Source organism: Lactuca saligna, chromosome 9, assembly GCF_052625555.1.
Source record: "Lactuca saligna cultivar CGN05327 chromosome 9, ASM5262555v1, whole genome shotgun sequence".
Lineage (NCBI taxonomy): Eukaryota > Viridiplantae > Streptophyta > Magnoliopsida > Asterales > Asteraceae > Lactuca > Lactuca saligna.
Genome location: NC_136425.1, coordinates 134,263,485 through 134,289,284, shown reverse-complemented (window position 1 = coordinate 134,289,284; position 25,800 = coordinate 134,263,485). Strand labels below are relative to the sequence as shown.

Here is a 25,800-nt window from a genome sequence, read left to right as displayed (position 1 = left end):
ATTTGAGGAACTTCTATCCTTCTGCCTAATTTGATTCTTCTTATTCGCTCTGCCATGCATTGGAACCTTTTCCAATGTCTCAGAGTTACACTTAAGCTTGTAAGTATAATCATATTTACTGAGCTTTAGTAAACTATGACGAATAGCCTTATATCTTTTGTGGTGGACTTAATCAGTGCACATGACTATGTACTCGATCCCTTAGTCCATTACTTCACTCACACATCCATGTGAACAAGTAATTAGTCTTAATTTTTTCAATACTTGAAAGTTCTCATTCATCATGCTATAGAACTTGCATGATTCCAAGTCCCGGTCCAATTGAGATTTGGGTGATGAGAATCTTTCCTTATTTGGTAAATTTAGACATTACCACAAAAAAGGAATCAATTTCATATTTCCACTCTTGCTATTAATGGAATCATATAAGCAACAATTTTTCCTCAAATGCCATTGTAAGGATATTTTAAAATAAATAAAATCAAAAAATTTTCTTTTATTTTAAAATTATGCGGAAAAACTTATCCTTACGATCCATATGAAAACTTGTTGTTATCTATTCCTAAGCAATACCTCATAACTCCTAAGAAGTAGCTCAAGAATCCGATCTTCAAACTAAGCGATAGAAATCCATCTATGTGATCAGATTCAACATATTCTTTCTTTAAGTTCCTTCACTTTTCTTTGATTCTTAAAATATCACCATGTGACCCAGTCACATCATGTATCAAAAATCTCAGAATAGAAACTTAGCAGAGTCAGATAGTGGACTTTACCTGAAGTAGAGTCAAACTTATTGACTTTAATATCCTTAGGTAAATTTGGCAGCTTCGCAACTAATGACCCTTTCTTTGGCAATATAAACATATGGACCCTTTGATAATGGTACACGAGACTATCACAGACTTAGCTTTTCTCTTTACCATTTGTTCAACCGAGTTGAGTATGGCCGATCCCTTTCCATTGGGAAGCGAATGCTTTACTAGATATCCAATGTCATCATTGTCAATGTCCATTAAGTTTTAGGAAGTTGATCTTAGCAAACAGATAAGATCATTAAGGGTCTTGTCATAGTCTGTTTCATAGGTGTCCCAAAGGAACTCACTATGTGACTTAGAAAGTAGTTGAACCACCAACTTTCTCAAGACTTTGACACCCAACTCTCCCGACTTGTCAATATGTGACTACATCTCCAAGATGTGATCACACCTAGACCTTGACTTGCCAATAGGGCTTGAGTGACCTTAAAATTTTCAAGAACTTGTGGGTTAGGGAGAATAATTGGAGGAGGTGAAAGAAGTATGATTTCCATGGGACATCATCTTCATTTAGGAAAGCTTGTTTCAAGAGATTTGGGAAGATCATAAATGTCTAAACCAGACATCTTTTGGGAGATATTCAAGATAGTTGATCTTAAAGTCCTTAATATGACACCCAATATGAAATATTAAGGCTAGGACCCAACAAACTATTTTATAACTTAGAAGAGGTATGCCGTAATCCAAGCTATAAAACAATTTGAAGGTAGGTGAATGATGATTCACCAATTTCCACCAAGATAAACGAAATGTATTATTAGGTTTTAATTGGTTTTGAAACTCCTAGATCTTTTGAGATTCATTGAACTGTTCAATGGCATGTTTCAATCTCGAGTGTGCCCTTCAGGTTTTGTGACTGGGATGCCGAGGATCACAAAAAAAGGTGTGAAGTAACCATGCAAATTACTTGGTACCCTTAAGTGTTTATCCCTCAATCGATGTGCCAGTTAACCACACACGCTCCATCGATACTATGATAAACATTAAGTTACCCTTTCCCTACATTGTTAAATACGAGTTAGTGTGCCGGTTAACCACACACGCTCCACTAACCGACTTAAACAAAGTGCAAAGTGTAATTTCATGGATTAGCACCTTCTTCACATTTTCCTAAGTAACTAAGATTGGGTATTTATAAGAGTTTAGTTACTTAGTATTTATCATTAATACTTTTAATGAAGGAAGAATTATAGTCCTGTCAAACCCGTTCGGCTAACGACCCTCCACCAGTCAAGCAAGCGGTGGGTGAGAGTGGACACCCATTAAGTTGCCATTTTATAGGCAACAACCTTATACCCACCTTATAGGCCAGCTTCGTGAATGAGGCGTACTAACGGTAAGACCGACTTTACTCTTATACATGTATATATTATTAACTTATAATATTATAAAGTATAAGGGTTGAATTTTAACTTTTAAAATTCTAAGGGCTAACTTGGAATTAAAGTATTCATAAGAGAAAACTTTACAAATTCCAAAACTTGAGGGCAAGTTTTGAAACTATTCAAAACTAATTAATTCCATAACTTATGTGTTTAAAGTAGTTTTAATCCAAAAAACTCTTCAAGTTCCATAACTTATGGAAGAGTTTAAACTAATAAAAGAATTAACTTTTCTTTATTTTTATAACTTATAAAATTAATTAAGGTTACACTTTTACTCTTTAATGAAGTGACTCTTGAACTTCCATAACTTGAGGACAAGTTATGGAGCCATAAAAAATATTCAATGACACAAGACTCTTCATTTTGTAACCATTACCAACTTTTATGAGTTTTATGAGTCTTTAATGTGGCTCTTCATGTAACTTGAGGACAAGTTACACAAACACATTTTATACTCAACTCTTAGATTAAAATGGATTGAAAGCAACTATTTCAATTAACTTTTCTATTAATCTAAGCAACTCATAAGAACAAGATAATTCAAATCAAACTTTTTCATGTAATTAGTCTAAACCTTAAACTAATACAAAACATGAATCTATTGACAATTATCTTTGAACATGGATTAGGATGAACATTACCACATTAAAAAACAAGTTTATAAGTTCAAAAACAACTTAGGGTAATGTTCCTAGTCCATTTCTAGCCAAAAACCTCGAAAATATGTTGTTTGGGGGTCCAACTCGTCGAGTGCATGAACCAACTCGGCGAGTTGGATCGAATTGATCACATTTTAGGCATGGACTCGCCGAGTCTCCTGATGGACTCGCCGAGTCTGATGATCAGACAACAACAAATTTGTTTTTTGCAGCTTCTATTGTAGGTATAACAAGAAAACAAGCCTAGGCTCTGATACCATTGTTGGGTTATGAGCATTCTAACTTTCCTAAGTGTACATGCAACCCTAAATACCTTGGATCTATGTTTTCTCTATTATACATGCAAATATGAACATCCAAGGTATTATCCTAATATAGCATACAAAACAATGGATATAACAAGATAGAATACATACCTTTTGTTAGTGCTTGTCTTCATGAAGCTTGAGTGCCTAGTGCCCCAAGTGTGACACCTCAAATGGTTCACACAACACCATAAGCACTTGGAATAACTTAGAGAGAATTCTACACTTCATGAAATCGGCTAGCCCTTTCTTACTATCTCTAGTGGCCGATTTTGATCAAGAATAAGATGTTTATAAAGTTATACAATTAGGGTAAACCCTAATTGTCATGACTTTCCATTTCCTTGGATCCATGGATTAAAATACACCATGGAGCATCCATGGAGCATCATATGGGTTTTGGCCCAACTAGATAATCCATGGAGCATTAGCCCACTATATTAGTCTTCTTTTGATCACTTAATTAATCCTAGATTAATTCTTGATCAATACTAATTAAATAATCTTATTATTCTTATTATTAATATACTAGAACTTATAATATATTAATAACCATAAGTGTCTTATTTCTCTCATTATAGCCTATCCAAGTGCATGATGCCATGCAACCCAAATGGACCATGCCGGGTCGGGTCAAGTCTTACCAATTACAGTTATGGACTTAGACATTAATCCAACAGTTTGAACTCAAATCGAGGGGATTAAAAGATTTTGGAAAGAGAAAATGTTTTCTAAAAGGCTAAGTAAGGGGGTTTTAAGAAAGAACAAAGTGTGTGATGTGCGCGACCGGCCGAGCTCAAGTAAGTATTCCCCAATGTACCCATACAAGTTTATTTATGATTATCAGTTTCTGTAGTACAACATGCTAGAATAGGACTAAGGATCTAGGAGTGATGCCTTATGTGCCTGCTTTATGTGCTTCAGTATATGGAAGAGTTGCATGCTAGAAATGAGTAGACAGCAGTAGGGTAGCCTGTTTAGGTTATTCCTGATGATACGAGTTTACCTTTGTATGCCAGTTCAGTTCTCTCTACGAGGATAGAGTTGCTTGAGATTGTCTTCCTTATGTCCAAATGCTGTTTGCTTTGTGCTATGTGGGCTTTGAAGTGATGGGAGTGAACTGTTAGGTGAATACGTTAAAGTCACATGTGATCAGGGTTGAATAATCTCAGAGTGTCGGATTTGACTCTATTGTGTAGCTCTTGTTTGAGTCCTAACCGTGGTAGAGATGAGTCCCTTACTCGAAGGATTATCCGAGCCTCATCACATGTGATTGTATTCAGGTAAGAGTTAATTGGCAGCACCAAGAGGCCTGCAGCAGCTAAGGACCGGATAGAGTAGAGTCAGAGATTTCCCTAGGGCAAGCCTAGGATGAGTATAGTAATGTTCAACCATAGTAAAAAGGGATCTGGTGGAGTCGAGGCAGTCCGTGAAGAAGGTACGGATAGATGTGGAAGGTAGTATGGGCCCGTACTACTGGAAGTAGAGGATCCGTACCTGAACCAAGGGAGGCCAAGATGAGACCAGGGAACTTGTGGTAGATGTGATCCCTCAAGAAGTATTAGTATCACTAACAGTTATTATTTCTATATTGCAGAATGGTGGTACTACGATCGAGGCCAGCAGTGGGAAGTTCAGGTTCGGGATCGGGTTCCGAGCCAGTAGACGAGGGGCTACGTGAGTTCATCACGTCTGAGATTACCAGAGGCATCCATGAGTCGACCCCCATTATCTTCAGGTTGATCAAGGAAGGGATCATTGAGTTAATGGAGGATCGCCTCAGGACGTTCAGGAGCGACATGGCATCTGGCCAGTCGGGATCTCGCACGCTATCCTTTAAGGACTTCAGGGGTAGTGGTGCGCTGGATTTCCACGGGGTGAAGGACCCCCATTGTTTCCAGGCGATGGATTGCAGACATCAAGTCTGCACAGTTCACTAGCTTCTGCCCCTAGGGGTCGAAGGTGAGGTATACAGCAGGGTGTTTATGAGACCGAGCTCGAGATTGGTGGGAGTCAGTGGGTGACTCTTTGGGAGCCTCAGCTATCGAGGCTATGACCTGGTCGGATTTTGTGACCAGGTTAAGGCAGAGTTTGCACCGGTTGTCGAGCTTCAGCAGCTGGCCAAGGAGTTTTTAGACATGAGACAGACGACGGAGACCGTGGCGGAGATCACCGCCAAGTTCTGGGAGAGGGAACTGTTGGTGCCCCAGTATGCGGGCGATGAGGACATGAGGAGGACTCGCTACCATGACATGTTTCAGGCTGATATCCGGGAGCACGTTAGTTTTTCAGTCTGCCCCACCCTGGACTCCATGATTGCAAGGGCGAGGGAGAGGGAGATAGATTTGGAGCATATCCGGATGCGGAATTCAGAAGAGGGACAGATAGGAGGGGCTTCGGGGAAGAAGCCCAAGGGATCAGATGGTAGGCCGAAAGGCCAGTCAGGACCGAGCCACTGCAGGAAATGCGACAGGCCGCACGAGGGGGCATGCAGGATGGGATCATCAGGCTGCTACAAGTGCGACAAGACTGGGCACTATAGCAGGGATTGCACTGCTCCAGCAGCAGTTATTTAGACATCAGAGTTGTTGTGTTTCCACTACAACCAGAGAGGCCACAAGAAGGCCAATTGTCCCCAGTTGACAGCTTCAGCATCGGTGAAGGTGCCAGCTCCAGCGACCCTGCGGATCATAGATGGCCAGCACGGCAAGGCAGAGGCTCCAGTGGTGAGGAGTTGGGCGTTTCAGCTGACCACCGAGGAGGCACGTGCAGCACCCAATGTGGTGACGGGTATGATTCTTTCCCTCTCGTTTATTTATATGATGTTATGATATTGATATGTGCTCGGTATATGTATATGTGTTAGGATCGTTCCATGTGAACGGTATCCCAGTTCAGGTGTTGTTCGACTCGGGTGCATCCCGATCGTTTGTGTCCCTTGCGCTTAGCAAGAAGTTTCCTGAGTCTTCGGGCATGTTGGATTGCCCTTTGGAGGTAGAAATTGCTGATGATCGATCGGTGCGAGCATCGATGGTGTTTCGGGACTGTGTATTGCATTTGTTCAAGGAGCGCTACTTGGTAGATTTGGTTCCCATTCCGTTGCATGGGAACAAGGTGATCATAGGCATGGATTGGTTGAGCCCTAATGGGGCAGTGATAGATTGCACACAACAGCTAGTGCGATTCCGGACCCCAGGTGGGGGAGAGTTAGTGATTCATGGTGAGAGGCCACAGTGTGGACCCTCAGTCTGTTCAGCAGCGAGGGCTAGACGATACCTTCAACAGGGATGCGCAGGTACGTGATGGATACCCGGGAGGCGGGTAAGGCGAAACTGAGAAAGGTTCCAGTGGTGTGAGATTTTGCAGATGTTTTCCCAGAGGAGCTTCCTGGGATACCTCCGGAGCGACAGGTGGAGTTCAGGATTGACCTCGTTCCTGGAGCGGCTCCGATAGCCAAGGCACCATATTGGCTGGCTCCTCCTGAGATGCAGGAGTTGTGTATGCAACTGCAGGAGCTACTAGACAAGAGATTCATTAGACCAAGCAGTTCACCCTGGGGAGCCCCGATTCTGTTTGTGAAGAAGAAGGATGGGTCGCACCGGATGTGTATAGATTACCGGGAGTTGAACAAGGTAACAGTGAAGAACCGTTACCCACTCCCGAGGATTGATGATCTATTTGACCAGCTTCAGGGAGCATGTTGGTTCTCCAAGATTGATTTGCGTTCGGGTTATCATCACATGAGGGTCAGGGAGGAGGATACGCAGAAGACCACGTTTCGGACGCGCTATGGCCACTATGAGTTCGTGTTGATGCCGTTTGGGTTCAACAATGCTCCTGCCGCATTCATGGACCTCATGAACCGCGTATGCAGACCGATGTTGGATCGGTCTGTGATAGTCTTTATCGATGACATCTTCGTTTATTCCAACACGCAGGAGGAGCATGAGGAGCATCTGAGAGAGGTTTTGGAGACCCTGAGGAGGGAGACCTTGTATGCCAAGTTCTTCAAGTATGAGTTTTGGTTGCGCGAGGTGCAATTTCTCGGACACCTTGTCAACCAGAATGGGATTCTGGTCGACCCAGCCAAGGTTGAGGTCGTGATGAGATGGGAGGTTCCGAAGTCTCCATCTGAGATTCGGAGTTTCCTAGGATTGGCAGGCTATTATCGGAGGTTCATTTAGGATTTCTCCAAGATAGTTGTACCCCTGACACAGATGACGAAGAAAGCCGAAGTCTTTCGGTGGGGACCCGACTAGCAGGCAGCGTTTGAGACACTGAGACAGAGATTATGCGAGGCGCCGATCTTAGCCCTGCCAGAGGCATAGAGGATTTTGTGGTTTATTGTGACGCATCTATTTCAGGGTTGAGTGCGGCACTGATGCAGAGGGGGCATTTCATTGCCTACGCTTCGAGGCAGCTCAAGCCTCACGAGGCAAACTACCCGACGCATGATTTGGAGTTGGGGAGGTGGTTTTCGCTCTCAAGATTTGGCAGAATTACCTCTACAGGGTTCGGTGTACCATTTACACAGACCACAAGAGCTTGAGGTACCTCATGGATCAGCCGAATCTGAACATGAGGCAGCGTCGGTGGTTCGACGTGGTAAAGGATTATGATTGTGAGATCGTTTACCACCCGGGGAAGGCCAACATGGTGTCCGATGCGCTTAGCCGCAAGGCGGCGCCGATCAAGGATATTTGCATGAGGATGACTGTAGTGACTCCCCTGTTGGAGCAGATTCGGGAGGCTCAACAGGAGGCTATCAAGGAGGAACATCGGAAGAGCGAGCGCCTGATCTTGATGGAGGAGGCGCACAAGTCTCGATTCTCTATTCATCCCGGGGCAACGAAGATGTATAGGGATCTTTGTCTAGATTATTGGTGGCCCTGCATGAAGCGGGATATGGCATGGTACGTCGAGCGGTGCTTGACCTGTAGGAAGGTCAAGGCCAAACATCAGAAACCGCATGGGAAGATCCAGCCGTTGGACATCCCGTTGTGGAAATAGGAAGACATCACGATGGATTTTATCACAAAGCTTCCCAGGACTGCGCACGGAGTAGATTCAATTTGGGTCATCGTGGATCGATTGACCAAGAGCGCCCATTTTATTTTGATCCAGGAGAGCATCTCGGCCTAAAAGTTGGCCGATAGCTACATCAGGGAGATAGTAGCGCGGCACGGGGTGCTAGTGTCAGTGATATCAGACCGAGATGTGTGATTCACTTCCAGATTTTGGAAGAAGTTTCATGACGAGTTGGGCATTCGTTTGCATTTTAGCACTGCCTTTCACCCGCAGACGGATGGTCAGAGCGAGCGGACCATCCAGACTTTGTAGGATATGTTGCAGGCATGTGTGTTAGATTTCGGTGGTAGCTGGGATACCTATCTTCCCTTGGCTGAGTTCTCATACAACAACAGCTACCACGCGAGTATTGACCGTCCCCCATTCGAGATGTTGTATGGACGGAGATGTAGGACCCCGATATGCTAGGGTGAAGTTGGCCAAAGGGTCATGGGGAGCACCGAGGTGGTGCTCGAGACGACCGAGAGGATCGAGCAGGTTCGGAGCAGGCTTCAGACTGCTCAGAGTCGGTAGAAAAGTTACGCCGAGAAGCATCGATCGAACTTGGAGTTCCAAGTCAGGGATATGGTTCTCCTGAAGGTGTCGCCTTGGAAAGGCGTCATTCGATTCAGGAAGCGGGGCAAGTAGGGCCTAAAATTTATCGGACCGTTCAGGGTTGTAGCCTGGGTGCGCAAGGTGGCGTATAGATCGGATCTGCTGGTCGAGCTCAGCCAGATCCATAGCAATTTCCATGTCTCGCAGCTGCGGAAGTGCTTAGTGGATGATTCAGCAGTAGTGCCGTTGGAGGATATTCAGGTTGATGACAGCGTGAATTACATTGAGCGCCCAGTCGCAATCCTCGACCGGAAGTCGAAGGATTTGAGGAACCAGAGGGTGGAACTAGTAAAGGTGCAATGGCAGCATCGCAAGGGTTCGGAGTGGACTTGGGAGCCAGTAGAAGAAATGATGGAGCATTACCCCGAGCTGTTTCAGGATCGAGCGGCAGACTATGAGGACGAAGTCTAAAATAAGTGGGGGAGATTTGTAGCACCTGGTTCCTGGTACGTGAGTTTTTCCTAAGTACTTGTGTTTTTGGCCGTGGACTTGGCGAGTTGGAGGCCCGACTCGCCGAGTAGAGACGAGACTTAGGGGCGCGGATAAGATGGCGGCTCGACGAGTCCATATTAGGGACTCGGCGAGTCTGCGCTGTTTGATGAAACCATAATTTCCAAGGGTTTGAACCCTATTTAAACACCCATTTGCATCCCAACTCCGCCCCATTCACCCCCAGAAGCTCTCCATACGTTCTAGCTTTTGTTCTTGTGAGTTTGAGGCATTTTAGTGTGTGTGCTTGAAGATTTTGAGAAGGAAGTGGAGTAGATCAAGAGGAAGGGAAGGAAGCCAAGCATCTTAGTGTCCTCTCAGTGATTTCCTTGAGGTAAAACTCATTTTCCCCCAGCCTCTATGCTTATAACTCCATTAAAGTCTTCCTTGAGCCCTTCCCCAAGCTTGTATGTGCATCATATTTCATAATAAGTTGATTGGCCTCTAGATCTAGGCATGGTTGAGCTCCAGGAGCTCATATCTACTACCTTTGTGGACCCATATTGCATGAAGACCTTAGATCTACTCTTTTGGTGCATTTTGAACCCTAAAACCCTCATGGATGAATATCTACACATAAAGTTGGGAACTTTACGTGTTATTCATGCTCTAGGAACCCAGATCTATGAATGGAATGGACTAGATTCGAGCAAAATCGTGTATATGGCTCTTGCATGAAGCAGACTCGGCGAGTCGCTCATCTGACTCGGCGAGTCTAGTCGCAAGTCTCCGAGATTGTCCAGGGTGGACTCGGTGAGTTGGAAGCCAAAACTCACCCATAATGGAACTCGACGAGTCGATGCCCAGACTCGGCGAGTTCAAGGAAATCTCCTTAGATCAAGATCAGACTCGGCGAGTTGTTCATACAACTCGGCGAGTCACAGTATAACTTGTTCATCGGTTGAAGATGAACTCAGCGAGTTGTTCATACAACTCGGCGAGTAGGATGAAGGACTTGAACATCAGTTTGGAAGGAGAACTCGTCGAGTCAATGCCTAACTCGACGAGTAGAAACAGAATCCAGGTTAGTCGTTTGGACATGGACTCGGCGAGTTGGCGAGCCAACTCGGCGAGTCGGTTCAACTGGAAGTTGACCCTGACTTTGACTTAGGGCATGATCAGGGGTAAAATGGTTATTTTACCCAAAGGACAGTTAGCAGTTTTTGACTAAGTGTTTGGTGGGAATTACAGCCGGAGGATTTCCGGAGCAGCAGCAGCAGCAGATAGACTATTCCCACACAGATTAGCAGCTACTCCGAGGTGAGATGCCTTCCAGTAGCGGTGGGTCTAAGCCCACAATGCCGGCCCACCAGTAGGAGATGTATGATAGATGATTGTCTTTGTGATATCATCTAGCTTTGCTACTACTTGATATGTTATATGCTAGCATGATATGTTGTATGTGATAGTAGTAGAGTTTGGTTGTTAGGACCAAAGGGTAGTCAGACATCCCAAATATGTCTGATATTATATTTGTTTTATGATATACGTGATGGTAGTAGTAGGGGGTGAAATAGTCCCCGAGGTTCGATTGTTAGGACCGAAGGGTAGTCAGCACGGGTAGTCGGCACCCCAGGTTGGTCGTACCGGGTAGTCAGACACCCCAGAATAGCCTGGCAGTATGTATGTTATGTTTTGTATGGTATGTGGTACGATGGGGGAACTCACTAAGCTTTGTGCTTATAGTTTACAGTGTTGGTTTCAGGTACCTCTTCATCGAAGGGGAAGGAGCTGGCATGGTAGCGGCAAATCATGCACACACACTGGTTTCCACATCTATTAGATTTCTCTGGAATTTATACTCTGATGTTTTGATTGGTTGTATGATTTGGCTTTAAAACATGGTTTACGTTGTGATGTAGTTTGATCAAACAATGTTTTTAATTATTAACGTTTTCTAAAGTAATGTTTTAAAAACGAAATTTTTGGATGTGAAAATTGGGTCGTTACACTTATCAGATTCATTGAACTATTCAACGGCATGTTTAGTTTCGATGTTATTTATCATCTTATTTTAATATGTCGATGAGCCACAAGCTCTCCATTAATCAATAATAATTTAAGAGACACTCATTTCCACTTTTTATTAGTCCCTATTAGTGTACTGTTTAACCACACACACTCCATTAACGACTTATAAAGTGTAATGTGCAATTTCATGGGTTAGCATACAAATTCACATTTTTTCTAAAGTAACTAAGATTGGGGATTTTTTAAAAGGATTTAGTTACACTATAATTCGTATACTTATTAATGTGAATTAGTTGTCCTTTAAAACCATTTCAGCTAACGACCCTCCAACAATCTAGGAAGAGGTGAGTGAGAGTGGACACCTATTCAACTACCATTTTATAAGCAGTTTCCTTATACCCCTCCTTATAGATCGGCTTTGTGATTGAGACGTACTATGGTTCGACTGTCTTAGTCTTATACGTAAAGTAAATATTAAACATTTTAAACATTTCAAAATACTAGGTGTTTTTAAATCTTAAATTTCGAATGATTTAATTAATTTCTTAAATAAATTGAGGATTATCTAATTAAATTAATTAAGATACTTTAATCCAAATCCTCTCCCCTTAATTTTCGAAAATCATGCGAGGGATAAATTTTGTTTTATAATTATGCAATCAATTAAATAAATAGATAATTACCAAAAATAAGATAACCCTACCAAAACCCTAATTTTCAAAAATTGGCTTATCTTTGGGAGAAAGGCAACGATTTAAATCGTTGCTATTTTCGAAACCTTAAGGGTTAAGGAAATCCTAATTTCGAAAACTGTAGGGCAAGGGAAAGTGTTAAAACTCTTTCCTAATTTTCAAAACCTAGGGCTCGAAGAAACCCTAGAATCGAAAATCCCTAAGTCCAACAAGGTTTAACTATCGTAAACCATAATTGATCAAATTCCAACAATTTCAATCCATTCAATAGAAAACAAGCTGAGACTATGATGCCACTGATAGGTTTTGAGCATAACAAACAAAAACTTATGTGTTCATGCAACCCTAATTCTTGAGCTATGTTTTCTCTAATTAAACATACAACTTTTGAACATGAAAACCCTAAGACTACTAGTATATTTTGAAATCACTAAACAAGGTTAAGAAAACATACCTTAATTGTTATATAGCAACAACAATACAAATTATTGGTATTGTTGAAGTTTCAAGACCAAGAAACACAAGTGTCGTGCGTCTAATAGATCACACCCAATACTAGCTAGAGGATGTGAAAGGAGAGAGGAAAGAGGCTTAAGAATTTTGGCACCTCTTCTAGGGATTTTAGTGGCCGAAAATCATAAGGGTTAGTGGCCTAGTTATGATGCAAATAGGATGTCCTGGATAACCCTAATCTGAATATAATAATAATATTTCAAATTGGTAACTATCCAACTCCTTATTTATCCACATGGGATAATCCAAAAACCCTAAATTATCCATATGAAAACCATCCACCTCCTTCCCTAAGAAGGTTCCGGAACCTCTTTCTCAACTATTGAAAAATTGCACTTTAGCACCTTTACTTTTAATTAATTCTTTTAATCCCAAAATTAATTCCAATTAATTTCTGATTAAATATTATTAAATATTGTCGTTTCTAATTATATATCATTCTCATAATATATTAACAAATTATTTATTTCGATTTATTAATCAAATGATCAATTCAACCTCTCTCCCTAAAAATCATCCTGTCTAGTTGCTAGTTTTGAGGGCAACGCAAAAGAAATGTGCTACTATCAATTCAAGTATATACAAATTATAGTTATTGGCTTAGAAACCTAATCCAACATGATGAAGATTGGAGGAATCCCAAAAAGGAATGGTTGCCCTATAAAGATGTCAAGAAGCAGAAACATGAGAATTATAGATAAACGGGTCGGGTTTTCCACCAAAAAGAACAACCACCACCAGAGAAGAAGATGGAATTTGAGTCAATACTTCATAAGTTTTATGGAAGCATCTGAAATGAGACATGATACTATTGATGCTAATATGAGAAATCATCAAGCTTCCATTAAAAATATAGAGACTCAACGTGGGCAACTAACAACACTTGTTAATGAGAGATTACCACCTAGAAATGAAGAGCAAAATTCACAACCTTATGTAATGGTGATATGCACCAAAGGGGAGGTTCATTCTGAGCTATTTATGACCCATAAAGCAGCTACCGTGTAGACCAATTTATGATTGGAAGAACAGAAACTTGGAACAAAATGAGAAAAATGTGAATCATATTCTGATAATTCACCACGTCATGGTGACTTTACCACGTCGTTTCTTTCAATAGGGGGAACACGAGACCTATAAAGAAAAGGGAATATAAATAAATTTTTTGAAGATTTTTACGTATTAGTAGGATTCATTCTTTTCCTCTCCACAGATACTGAGATTTATCCTTAGATAGACGCACTAGAAAGTCGAATACGAAAGTTGAGACTAGCTTGTTCATGAGGCTAATTCAGGAATTAAGTTTTTCTAGTTTCAATCTATAAATGCCGTTTAGCCCTCACTCGCCGGTGGACTCACAACACTTGCTTTGTTGATTGGATCGTTCGGGATGCCCTCGGGGGCATCCCTCCCTGTTGTTGTTCATTGAACAATGAAGATTCTCATACAGTTTAGAATGACTGACTCCATGGCACTAGTTAATAGCTATCATGGATCGTTCTGGCCAGTGATCATTTGGAAGAGCATTGTCCTCCACTTGCCTAACTACATGAGATTCTAAATCATATCTCACCGTATTCGTTCTATTCGTTCCTCCTCACTTATGTAACTTTCCTAGCAGTTGTAGCAGCAACAACAACAGCCTGGAAAGTCTAGCAACAATTGCTTAGAGATCTAGCAACACTGACCGGGAGTTTGGTAGTCCGGTCAAGACTTCTCTTGAGATCTATTCCAAAGGTAGGTGAAGTAGGATTTCTCAAGGCCAATGGGTGAAATAGAACCCTCTGATGAAAGAGTCCATCTCGCAAGCACTACGAAGGAAGGCATGGAAGATTGAATCACTATCTCTGTGGAAGCAGACATTTAAAGTACTTCGACTAAACTATGAATGAAAGCGAGAGGCACACGTAGAAGTCAAGACCTCGGTCTTTCGCAAACCTATCCTATTTGCATTCCCTTCCTATTCCACTTCATTCAAGAAAGTGGATTTTTACCTAATACATTCAATCCTTCCAAATTCCAGACTTTCAAAAGTCAAAGTCCATTCTGTAAAGACGTACAAGATAGGCATCGAACTCTAAGTCCAACTAGATTCTAGAAATCAATTTACTAATCGTAGTTTCAATTGACAAGATGCTTTTGCTCACTCTCAATCAAATTGAATTCGGTCAATCTCACTACAAATCTACAGAAGTCAAGCAGTTGATTGCCTTCGACCATATCGATTAAATTCCCCACTTTCTAATGCAATAGAATTGAGAACTCAAAGAACATTCCTATCCCTTAAGTTCCCTATTAAGTATCGATACCGCAAGAAATCCTTCTTTTGAAACCATCACACTAGTCAATCTTGCCATACTGTATTTATACAATACCGTATACGCTTGAATTCCTTATCTCACTAAGGAATATGCCCAATTGAGTACCAAATGAGAGAGCTAGCCTTAAAGGCATTCCTAAAGTGAAAGTTGGGAGATAGCTCGTTGCCTTGAAGTGGTTTGTGTTCATTTCCCACACGAATAATTAGAAACTAACCCCACATCGTAACCTATCCTCATTGATTGGGATTGAGAAAGAGCTCTTTCCTTTGTGAGTCTAGTGACTATTTCCACCAATATGAAAATAATCGTTTTTATTTCCACCAATATGACTATATCATTTTTACACACCTGATTTTAATCCCATCCGGATCGGATTTCTTCCAAAGTTATAAACCGCTTTTGGATGAAAACTTTTCTTGGGAAACATATGATATTCTGAATATATACTTGTAAGTTATATCAACCGCACAACAACTAAATAAAGAAGTAGCGGATAAAAACCACATTTTCCTACTAGACTAGAATTATAGGATGTGGATCTCTATAATATATGAGAAACTTTGGATCTTTGCATCCCCTCCTTTGTTGTGCATGTATAGAGGCCGGCGTTATTTAATTTTTTGCAACCCGACATGTGCTTAGCTCCCACTCCAATCACTATAAAAGACGTGATCCCAATTCCCACACTTCACTTAAACCACTACCCACAAATCTTTGTGGCGATGGAGGCCCTCTATTCAAATAACAAAACACCCATCTTGTTTCTAATCATTTTAGCCATGTCGGCACTAGGCCAAGGTACACGAGTTGGGTTCTACCGAACCACATGCCCAAGGGCAGAAATCATTGTGCAGTCTGTGGTCCAGTCTTTCGTCAACTCCAACCCCACAATTGCACCCGGTTTATTAAGAATGTTCTTCCATGATTGCTTTGTCCGTGGCTGCGATGCATCTATCTTGTTAGATGTGTCATATGCTGAAAAAACTGCACCTCCTAATTCCCGATTGAGAGGCTTTGAAGTCATCGATGCAGCAAAGTCCCAACTTGAAACCATCTGTCCTGGGGTGGTCTCCTGTGCTGACATTCTTGCCCTCGCTGCTCGTGATTCTGTAGTGCAAGTAACTAATTCCTACCTTTGATGCTTATTTTATTTCAAGCATTATGGAGGTGACAAAATATCTATTTTGGATAATTAAGTTGATAAATTCTTACACATCCATCATCAGTAGAAAACGTACACAACGTTGTTAAATTGTGAATAAACCTTTAAGGATGCAACTATGGAATAATAAGCTGTATCTACCTTGGTTAAAACTTGTAATTATTCCTTTTCTTTCAATATTTTACAGAGTGGGGGCTTCTGGTGGGAAGTGCGTACAGGTCGCAGAGATGGATTAGTTTCACGGGATTGTGATGCTACAAACTTGCCTGGTAGAAAGGACTCCATTGAAGTTCAAATTAGAAAGTTCGCTGAGAAAGGACTTAACATTCAAGATCTAGTAACCCTTACTGGTAAGTTGAGTAGAAAAAATACTACAACAGTATATGGTCATAACATAACAAATGGAACTGACCTACTAATTAAAAAATCCATGGATGTGTTTATGGGTTTCCTTGATCACCCAGGAGGGCATACGATTGGAACAGCAGCATGTGCGTTACTCTGTTCCAGGTTATATCATTTCAATAATACCACTGGACCCGATCCAGCTATCAACCAAACGTTCCTTCCCCATCTTAGAAGTCTCTGTCCAGAGGGTGGCGATGGTGCAAAGCGCGTCGACCTAGATACAGGCAGTGTACACAAATTTGACATTTCATACTATGAAAATCTAAAGAACGGGAGGGGAATACTTGAATCAGACTCACAGCTATGGAATGACCCACGAACGCAAAGGTTTGTGGAATGGTTTCTTGGAGGGAGTAGACAGCAACAATCAAAATTCAGTGTCGAGTTCGGGAAATCAATGGTGAGGTTGGGTGATATTGGGGTGAAGACTGGGGATAAGGGAGAGATTCGTAGGGTTTGTAACGCAATTAATTGATCAATGATGGATGTGCCCATTAAATCAACATGTGTTTTATAGACATGTCATATGTTCATTTTAGTATTTCATAGAATTACGAGAACTTCTTTCGTAGGGTTGGATTTCATTGCACGTGAACACGCTAAATATAGCATGGATATACGATAATAACCTTTTGTACTTTTAGGAATAAGAGTTGGACCTCCTCCATCATGATACTCGGTGGGGCTAGCTATTTGACTATTGGTAATTAAGCAATTGTAATAGATGAAAAAGTAATATTGGAATTCTGTTTCAGCTATCCACGAGATTAATGACCATGTAATGGCGTTATATATACTCACCTGACCCTCATTTCATCCCTTATACAAAGTAACCACAATAAAAAATGAAACATAGAATGAATTGGCTTAAGTTTTTCCTGTAGGTATATATATATATATATATATAACAATTACACAGGAAGTTCCATAAGAAACGGAAACTACACAATAGCTTCTAGGTAAATACAAACAATCTAATCTAGTTATCTATTTATCATTTGAATTACTTGCATAACCCTTCTCTTTATATTCCCCTTCAATCTTAACAACTACAAGGTTAAGATTGGACTTCGTACGATCGAGCATCTGACGAGTAACCGTTTTAGTGAATCCATCGGCTATTTGATCTTTTGAAGAAATGAAATGAACATCAATTGCTCCCATGGCTACCTTCTCTCTAACAAAATGAAAATCGACTTCAATGTGTTTTGATATTGCATGGAATACCGGATTCGCTGTTAGATAGGTGGCACCCAAGTTATCACACTATAAAACAGGTGGTCTTGGTTGACAGACTCCAAGCTCCTTGAGTAATGACTGTAATGCATTATACTCAGCCTCTGTACTTGGGCGTGACACTATGGCTTGTTTATGAGAACTCCACGAAATCAAATTTGGACCTAGAAACACAACAAATCCTCCTGTGGATCTACGATAATCGAAACAGCCAGCCCAATCGGCATCTGTAAAAACATTTAACATTGTGGCACTAGATTTTCGAATATTGATCGTGCCCTTTACATATCGAAGTATGCGTTTTACCGTTTCCCAATGCATATCCGTCGGTTTGGAAAGATATTGACATACCTTGTTAACTGCAAACGAAATATCAGGCCGAGTTAGAGTAAGATATTGCAATCCTCCAACCATGCATCTATACTTGAAAGCATCATCATCACTCAACAACTTCCTATAATCTTTTGAAAGTTTATCTGTGACAGACATGGGGGTTGAGACACCCTTAAAATTCTTCATGTGAGCTCAATGTATGAGATCAGTCGCATATTTTTGTTGAAACACATTGATTCCCCCTGAATTGTAAGTGACTTCAATCCCAAGAAAATACTTGAGGCGACCAAGATCTTTGAGAGGAAAAGCTAATGAAAGATTACAAATAAGTTGGTCAACAATGTGTTGAGAGGAGCTAGCGATAACTATATCATCGACATACACCAACATGTAGATAGTATGGTGACCATGATGAAACAAAAACAACGAATTATCAGCTCTGGAGGAGCGAAAACCAAGATGATGAAGTTTTTCACTGAGACAAAAAAACCACGCACGGGGTGATTATTTTAGGCCATAGATAGACTTTCGAAGCTTGCAGACATAATTTGGATGTGAGGCGACTTCAAAACCAGGTGGTTGTTTCATATAAACATCTTCATTTAAGAACCACATGCAAAAAAGCGTTGTTGACGTCAATCTGTCGGAGATGCCAATTTTTAGAAACAGCCAGAGCAAGTACCAATCGAACCGTAGCTGGCTTCACAACTGGGATGAACGTGTCTTGGTAATCAATACCGTATTGTTGGGTAAACCCACATGCCACCAAGCGTGCCTTGTGTTTGTTGAGTGAACCATCCGGATTTAGTTTGGTTTTAAAAATCCATTTGAATCCAACAATGTTAGCCCCATTTGGCCGGGGTACTAATAACCAAGTGTTATTCCTTCGTAGGGCTGCAAATTCATATTTCATAGCAATCCGCCGCTTTGGATCAGCTAAGGCCAACCGATGTGATGTTGGTTCAGCAAAGAAGGCCCGCCTATTGGGATTATAGAGAACTGTACCATCATTAAAACATTTAGAAAAAGATTTTCCAGCTCTTTCTCATGTAACGATACCAGGTGGGACAACTGGTGGACTGACTCGAGTGTCTGGTGGAGTGGCCGGAGCAGGAGACATTGATTGGGGTTCATTGGAAGTTGTACCATCGGCTATAGAAGTTGTACCATGAGTAGTGGCTTTGCCAGTGGGGTACTATATTTGAAGCTGCAGGTTCACTTGTAGATGGTGGTGAAATCGTAGGGATTGGCATTGTATGTGTGTCTGTAGATGTTCCAGACATTGAACTATTGATAGGAATTTTAGCTGCATGAACAGGGTTAGCTAATAACAAGGATGTATCATATTTTCTCATGTGGTCATTCATGATATTAGGTTCAGTTTGAGGAAACTCGACACTCAACAACGATGGTGATGGAGTGTTTGACACAGTAGCTGCAAAGGGAAACCTAGACTCATCAAAGACCACATCCCTAGAAAAATAAATTCGACAAGTTGGCTTATCGAGACATTTGTACCCTTTTTGCATAGAACTATAACCCAAGAAAACACATATAGTAGATCGAAAAGAAAGTTTGTGTGTGTTGTATTTTTGAAGACTTGGCCAACAAGCACAACCAAAAGTGCGCAAGAAGTTATAATCAGGTTTGATAAATAAGGTCAAGCCGGTTTCGACAATATGCCGGTGTTTTTGTTCCGCCATACCGTTTTGTTGGTGTTTAACAAACATTCAACATGTTTTTGAAAGGTATAAAAAACTTGTTCAACATCATATTTTTGTTTAATACAATAGATCCAAGTATAACGACTGAAATCGTCCAAGAAACTAACATAATATCGATAGCCACCACTAGAAACTTGAGCTGGTCCCCAAACATCAGTGTGGACAAGCTCAAGAGGTGACGAAGTAATATGAACATAAGTATTGTAAGGAAGTTGCTGACTGTTTGAGCATTGACCCAATCACAAACTAATAACTTATTGCTAAAAGAAAAATCTAAATTATTTGACTTCAAAACCGACTTAACAATTTCTGGTGTAGGATGACCAAGACATTTGTGCCACTGAAATGATGAAACTTTGGTGGTTGAACTGACATAACGAGGAGAATGACGAATAGGCAACGGGAATAAGCCTTGTTTACTTCTATTGGTTAGTAGAATTTTCTTCGTGAGAATGTCCTTGACAAAGAAAACATCAGGATAAAGTTCAATAAACAAATTATTATCATTGACAAGTCTATTTGCAGAAAGAAGATGTTTGTTTATTTGTAGGACATGTAATATATTTTTGAGAACAAGTAGTCGTCCTAGACTTGAGATTTTTGAATGACCAACACGAAAGATATGCAAACCTGTGCTATTAGCCACTTGAACTTGATCCTTGCCATGATAGCATTTAGGTATGGAAAGGCGATCAAGATCGCTTGTTAGATGGTCCGTTGCTCCAGTATCAAGGTACCAATTTTCATCATTGGTATAACTTCCAAATGTGGCACTGTTTCCACCATGGTATTCCTCACTTTGGTATGAATGATTAAAGCGATTGCAACAATTCAGGGCTGTGTGTCCCGGTATTCCACACACTTGACATCTTGGGCCTCCTCCATACCTTCCTCTGCCACGTCCTCATCCACGATTACCCTTGTTTCGGTAGTGATTGTTGCGCTGGCTACTGTTGTTGTGCCCCTGATTTGCTTGGGGTTTCGAGGATTGTTGGATTCCTATTTAGTTGCAGAGTTTGCAGAGGATACAAAATTTGTTGAACCATTCATTGTTGTTGTTTGAGCTTCATGGGCGATCAGGTAGGAGTAAAATTCTAAAAGTTTAACTTCTTTATTGTTTCTTAGAACTGTGATGGCTGTAAACTAGTCTCCATGCCCTGGGCCTAAACCGGCTAGGATATACCCAATGACTTCTTCATCAGTCATGGGATGACCAATATTGGCCATGGTATCTACCAATGATGTCATCTATTGATAATATTCAGAAACGCTCATGTCGCCTTTCTTTGTGTTAGAGAATTGAGTACAGAGTGTTCTAATTATTCCCCATTTCAGTTGTTTTGGAACATGTACATAGTGACTTGTGTGATTTTCACACCACTCCTTCTTTAGGAAATAAAAAGTATTCAGTCACCTTTATTGATGACTGCAGTCGGTTTTTCTATGTGTATTTGTTACACTCTAAGGATGAAGCCTTAGATAAATTCAAAATATACAAAATCGAGGTGGAATTGCAATTGGGCATTCGGGTTAAACATCTCAAGACTGATATGGGAGGTGAATATATGGATCCCATTTATTTTCAATCAATGGGTATCATCCATGAGACCACGACACCTTACACACCGCAAAGGAATGGTATTGCTGAACGCAAAAATCAAGTTTTAAAGGAAATGGTAAGCTTGATGTTATCATACTCGAGTTTGATTGAAGGATTCTGGGGAGAGGCCATGTTAACGACATGCTATTTGTTAACTAGGGTACCAAATAAAAGGAAAAAAAAACAGTCCCATATGAACTTTGGTTCGACAAAAAGTCGAATTTGAGTTATTTTCGGGTTTGGATATGTCCGGTAGTTGTAAAACTTACCAAGCCCAAAAGGAAATTTTGGGAGAACGTTGAATTGGTTGCATGTTCATTGGATATGCTACACATTCCAGGGGATATTTCGGTTTTATGGAATAGAACCTAATGATTCGGTTTCAATTAACACTGTTATCGAATCACGGGATGCAATTTTTGATGAGATGCGGTTTTCATTGATTCAAAGGCCTAAGGATCTGACTTTTGGTGCTAATAAAGTGAAAAATTAAGAAATTCAAGATGGTGGTATCATACAAGAACTACAAGAGCTTCATTAAAGAAAAATAGGCCAAATTGCAAAAAAAATTGGATCCAACTTCCAACTATATTTGGCGGAAGGTTCAAGAGATGAAATTAATCTTGAATACTCTTATTGATATAGTATTTAACATGATCCTAAGACATATCAAGAGGACATAGAGTCTCATGATAGTGCCTTTTTGAAGGAAGCAATTGATGATAAAATGTCATCAATTCTTGAGAACAACACAAGGGTGTTGTCTAATTTGTCTCCAGGTTCTAAACCTCCTGGTTTCAAATGGATTTTCAAAAAGAAAATGATTGTTAATGGGACTATTGATAAATTCAAAGTACGGTTAGTCATTCAAGGTTTTAGAAAGACAAAAAGGTTTGGTGATGACTCAAAGTCATTATATTGTTATCATCGAACCAAAATCATTATTTTCCATCGAAAAAAGGTTTGGTGATGACTCAAAGTCATTATTTTTGTTTGGTAATGAAAAAAGGTACCGACCAAAATCAAATGGATGAAAGAAAGAAGTTGTTATCATCCAAGTTTTCCATGAAAGATTTAGGAGAGGCTGATGTGATTCTTGAAATAAGAATTAAGAGGATTAACAAAGGTTTGGTGATGACTTAAAGTCATTATATTGAGAAAATTCTCATGTATGTACTCCTATAGATCCAAGTGTGAAACTAATGCGAAATAATGGTGTCCCCATTTCATAGTTAGACTACTATAAGGCTATTGGTAGGTTGATGTATGTCATGACAAATACCAGACCTGATATTGCTTGTCATGTGGGTAAGTTGAGCAACTATACTAGTACTCCTAGTTCTCAACATTGGCAAGTAGTGAATAGAGTGTTCAAGTATCTCAAGGGAACCATGGATTATGGCTTAAGTTATTTGGGATGTCCTTCAGTTTTAGAAGGTCATTCGGATGCAATTAGGATAACCAACAGGGAGGATCATTCCTTAACTTCTGGTCGGGTATTCTTGTTTGGGGGGGTGCCATTTCTTAGGCTTCCAAGAAGTAATCTGTCATTACAAACTCGACAATGGAATTTGAGTTTGTTGTGTTAGTAGCTGCTGGTAAAGAATCAGTGTGGCTAAGGAATTTAGTCTCTGAGATTCCTTTGTGGTTTAAACTGTTCTCACCTATTTCTATCCTTTGTGATAGTGCAACCGCTTAAGGTAAGAAATATAGACATGTTTATCATCGCAAGTCTAGACACCTAGGTGTTAGACATAGTATGATTAGAGAACTAACCATGAATGGTGTGATTTTGATTGAGTTTGTGAAATTGCAACAAAATTTGGCAGATCACTTGACTAAAGGTCTGACATGAGACTTAGTGCACAAGTCTGTAATCAGGATGGGATTAAAGTCCTATTAATTCAGTAATGATGAGACACTGAATTCCCTCCTAATATAATGTGAGGAGTTGAATTCAATGTGGAAAGCCTATAATTCTAGATTAAAACATATGAATTATTCATCCCAAGTATGTGTTCGGTTCTACAAGTTAGCCATGTTGTAGTTTAACTTCTTAATAATGCCTTTGATAAATGTATGTGCAGATACATGGAAAGGAGTTACCTACGTGATTGTGAAGTGTAGCCGCATTTCAAGAGGTTGAGGACTTGACCTTGATACGATCATGAGAGGAATGGGACACACGGCTTTATAATAGTGTCAAGTTGTATTTTGCTAGAAATTCAATAAACTAGTATGTATTTTACTTTCTTGTATTCAAATAGGTTGATGGGTTCAGTTCTTAGAACACCTTGAATCTCGAGTATTTCCAAATGTATGATACTAAGTGGAAATTTAATCATTTTGATATTTTCTTTATGTTGTAGTTTGGTTTGCATGATAAGGTTATGCGTGTTCAAGGGTTACACTAAAATGGGGGAGGATTGTTGGTAATTTTAATGTCACTTTGTCAATTTATGTAACTGGAACTAACATGTGAGCTAAGGGGCTTCTTAATTTGTACTATAATATATGTATCGGTTGGTGCGGAGTGCACACATGTATAAAAATCGAATTAGAACCCGGTTCGACGACTAGTCGGGGTCCGAGGGCAGCTCCCCTGGGTTCGGGGTTTTCAAAGGGGTAGCACCCCTTTGGCGGAGTCTAGGCCAGAGCCCCTAGCGGAGTCCAAGGGGCAGATTATGGTAAAGATAACGAAACTCGTTAGTTTTGGTAACCCTAAATCATCATTAAATCCGGATTACCCTGACTTGCTTCCAAAGCAACTAATGATGGTCCAACCCTAATAAAACTCTAATCTCGTTTAATATATAAACGACTCTTGAGTCTCAGAAGAAGGTTACAAATTTTAGCTCTCATTTTTATCAAACTCTCACAGAATCTCTCTAGCAAATTGGCTTACAATTTTTGTGCCTAGAATTGTAAATGTCCACTTGGATTATCCTAAACTTAATTTCTTGCATCACAAGCATAGGGTAGAAATATGAGTTCGATAAGTGTTTTCACGATTCAAGTTGGTATCCAGATCTCCATATAGACCATAATATTTTCTTAATATTTTGGATAAGTTGATCAATTCTTACACATCTATCATGAGTAGAAAACCTACTCGACCTTAAATTGTTAATAAACCTTTAAGAATGCAACAATGGAATAATAATCTATATCTACCTTGGTTAAAACTTGTGATTATTCTATTTTTTCAATATTTTACAGAGTGGGGGTTTCTGGTGGGAAGTGCGTACAGGTTGCAGAGATGGATTAGTGTCACGGAAATCTGATGCTAAAATTTTTCCTGGTAAAAACGACTCCATTGAAGTTCAAATTAGACAGCTCACTGAGAAAGGACTTAACATTCAAGATCTAGTAACCCTTACTGGTAAATTGAGTAGAAAAAATACTACAACAGTAGATGGTCATATCATAACAAATGGAACTGACCTACTAGTTAAAAAAAATCATGGATGTGTTTATGGGTTTCTTTAATCACCCAGGAGGGCATACGATTGGAACAATCCAAGTTATACAATTTCAATAACACGAATGGACTCAATCCAGCTATCAACCAAACGTTCCTTCCCCATCTTAGAAGTCTGTGTCTAGAGGGTGGCAATGGTGCAAAGCGTGTCGACCTAGATATAGGAAGTGTACACAATTTGACATTTCATACTATGAAAATCTAAAGAACAGGAGGGGAATACTTGAATCAGACTCACGACTATGGAATGACCAACGAACACAAAGGTTTGTGGAATGGTTTCTTGTAGGGAGTATACAGCAACAATCAAAATTCAGTGTTGAGGTCGGGAAAGAAATGGTAAGGTTGGGTGATAATAGGATGAAGACTGGGCAAAAGGGAGAGATTCGTAGGGTTTGTTTTGCAATTAATTGATCATTGATGGATGTGCCGATTAAATCAGCATGTGTGTTATACACATGTCATGTGTTCACTTTAGTATTCCATTGAATTAGGAGAACTTCTTTCCTAGGTTTTGATTTCTTTGCACGTGAAGATGAATATATTGGACAGGAGATATGGATATACGACAATAACCTTTTGTACTTATAGGAATAGTAGTTGGAACTCCTTGATCAAGATACTCGAGCGGGCTAGCTATTTGATTATTGGTCATTAAGCAATTGAAGTTATAGATGAAAAAAATAATATTGGAATTCTGTTACAGCTATCCACGAGATTAATGACCATATTATGGGGTCATATATACACATTTGACCCTCATTTCATCCTTTCTGCAAAGAAACCACCATCTTACCTAGTACAGGCTCGGAAATTGTCAGTTTGCTTTTCATATATTAAGATTATTGAGGAGGAAGAACAAGATTGTAAAATTACGGGAACGAAATTATCATATAATTAAAAGGTATATATTTACATTATCTCTGGTACACAAGTACACACTTGAACTTGATCAGAATTGTAAATGAACGTAGAAGGCAGGAGCTACGAAGGAACGGATCATAAAGCCTAATCAGACGAG

General features: G+C 40.2%; 1 protein-coding gene across 2 annotated transcripts; it reads left to right on the top strand.

Annotated features, from left to right (window-relative positions):
• Positions 1–15,541: 15,541 nt before the first annotated feature.
• Positions 15,542–17,186, top strand: LOC145015311 (peroxidase N1-like). 2 transcript variants are annotated; one of them, XM_078973768.1, is made up of 3 exons: positions 15,542–15,953; positions 16,185–16,347; positions 16,462–17,186. In XM_078973768.1, exons 1-3 carry the CDS (start codon positions 15,558–15,560, stop codon positions 16,878–16,880), a joined length of 978 nt encoding a protein of 325 aa, XP_078829894.1. In that variant the 5' UTR covers positions 15,542–15,557; the 3' UTR covers positions 16,881–17,186. The 2 variants fall into 2 exon arrangements, with proteins under 2 accessions (XP_078829894.1, XP_078829893.1); XM_078973767.1 differs by having other exon boundaries at positions 16,185–17,186.
• The last annotated feature ends 8,614 nt before the right edge of the window (positions 17,187–25,800 follow it).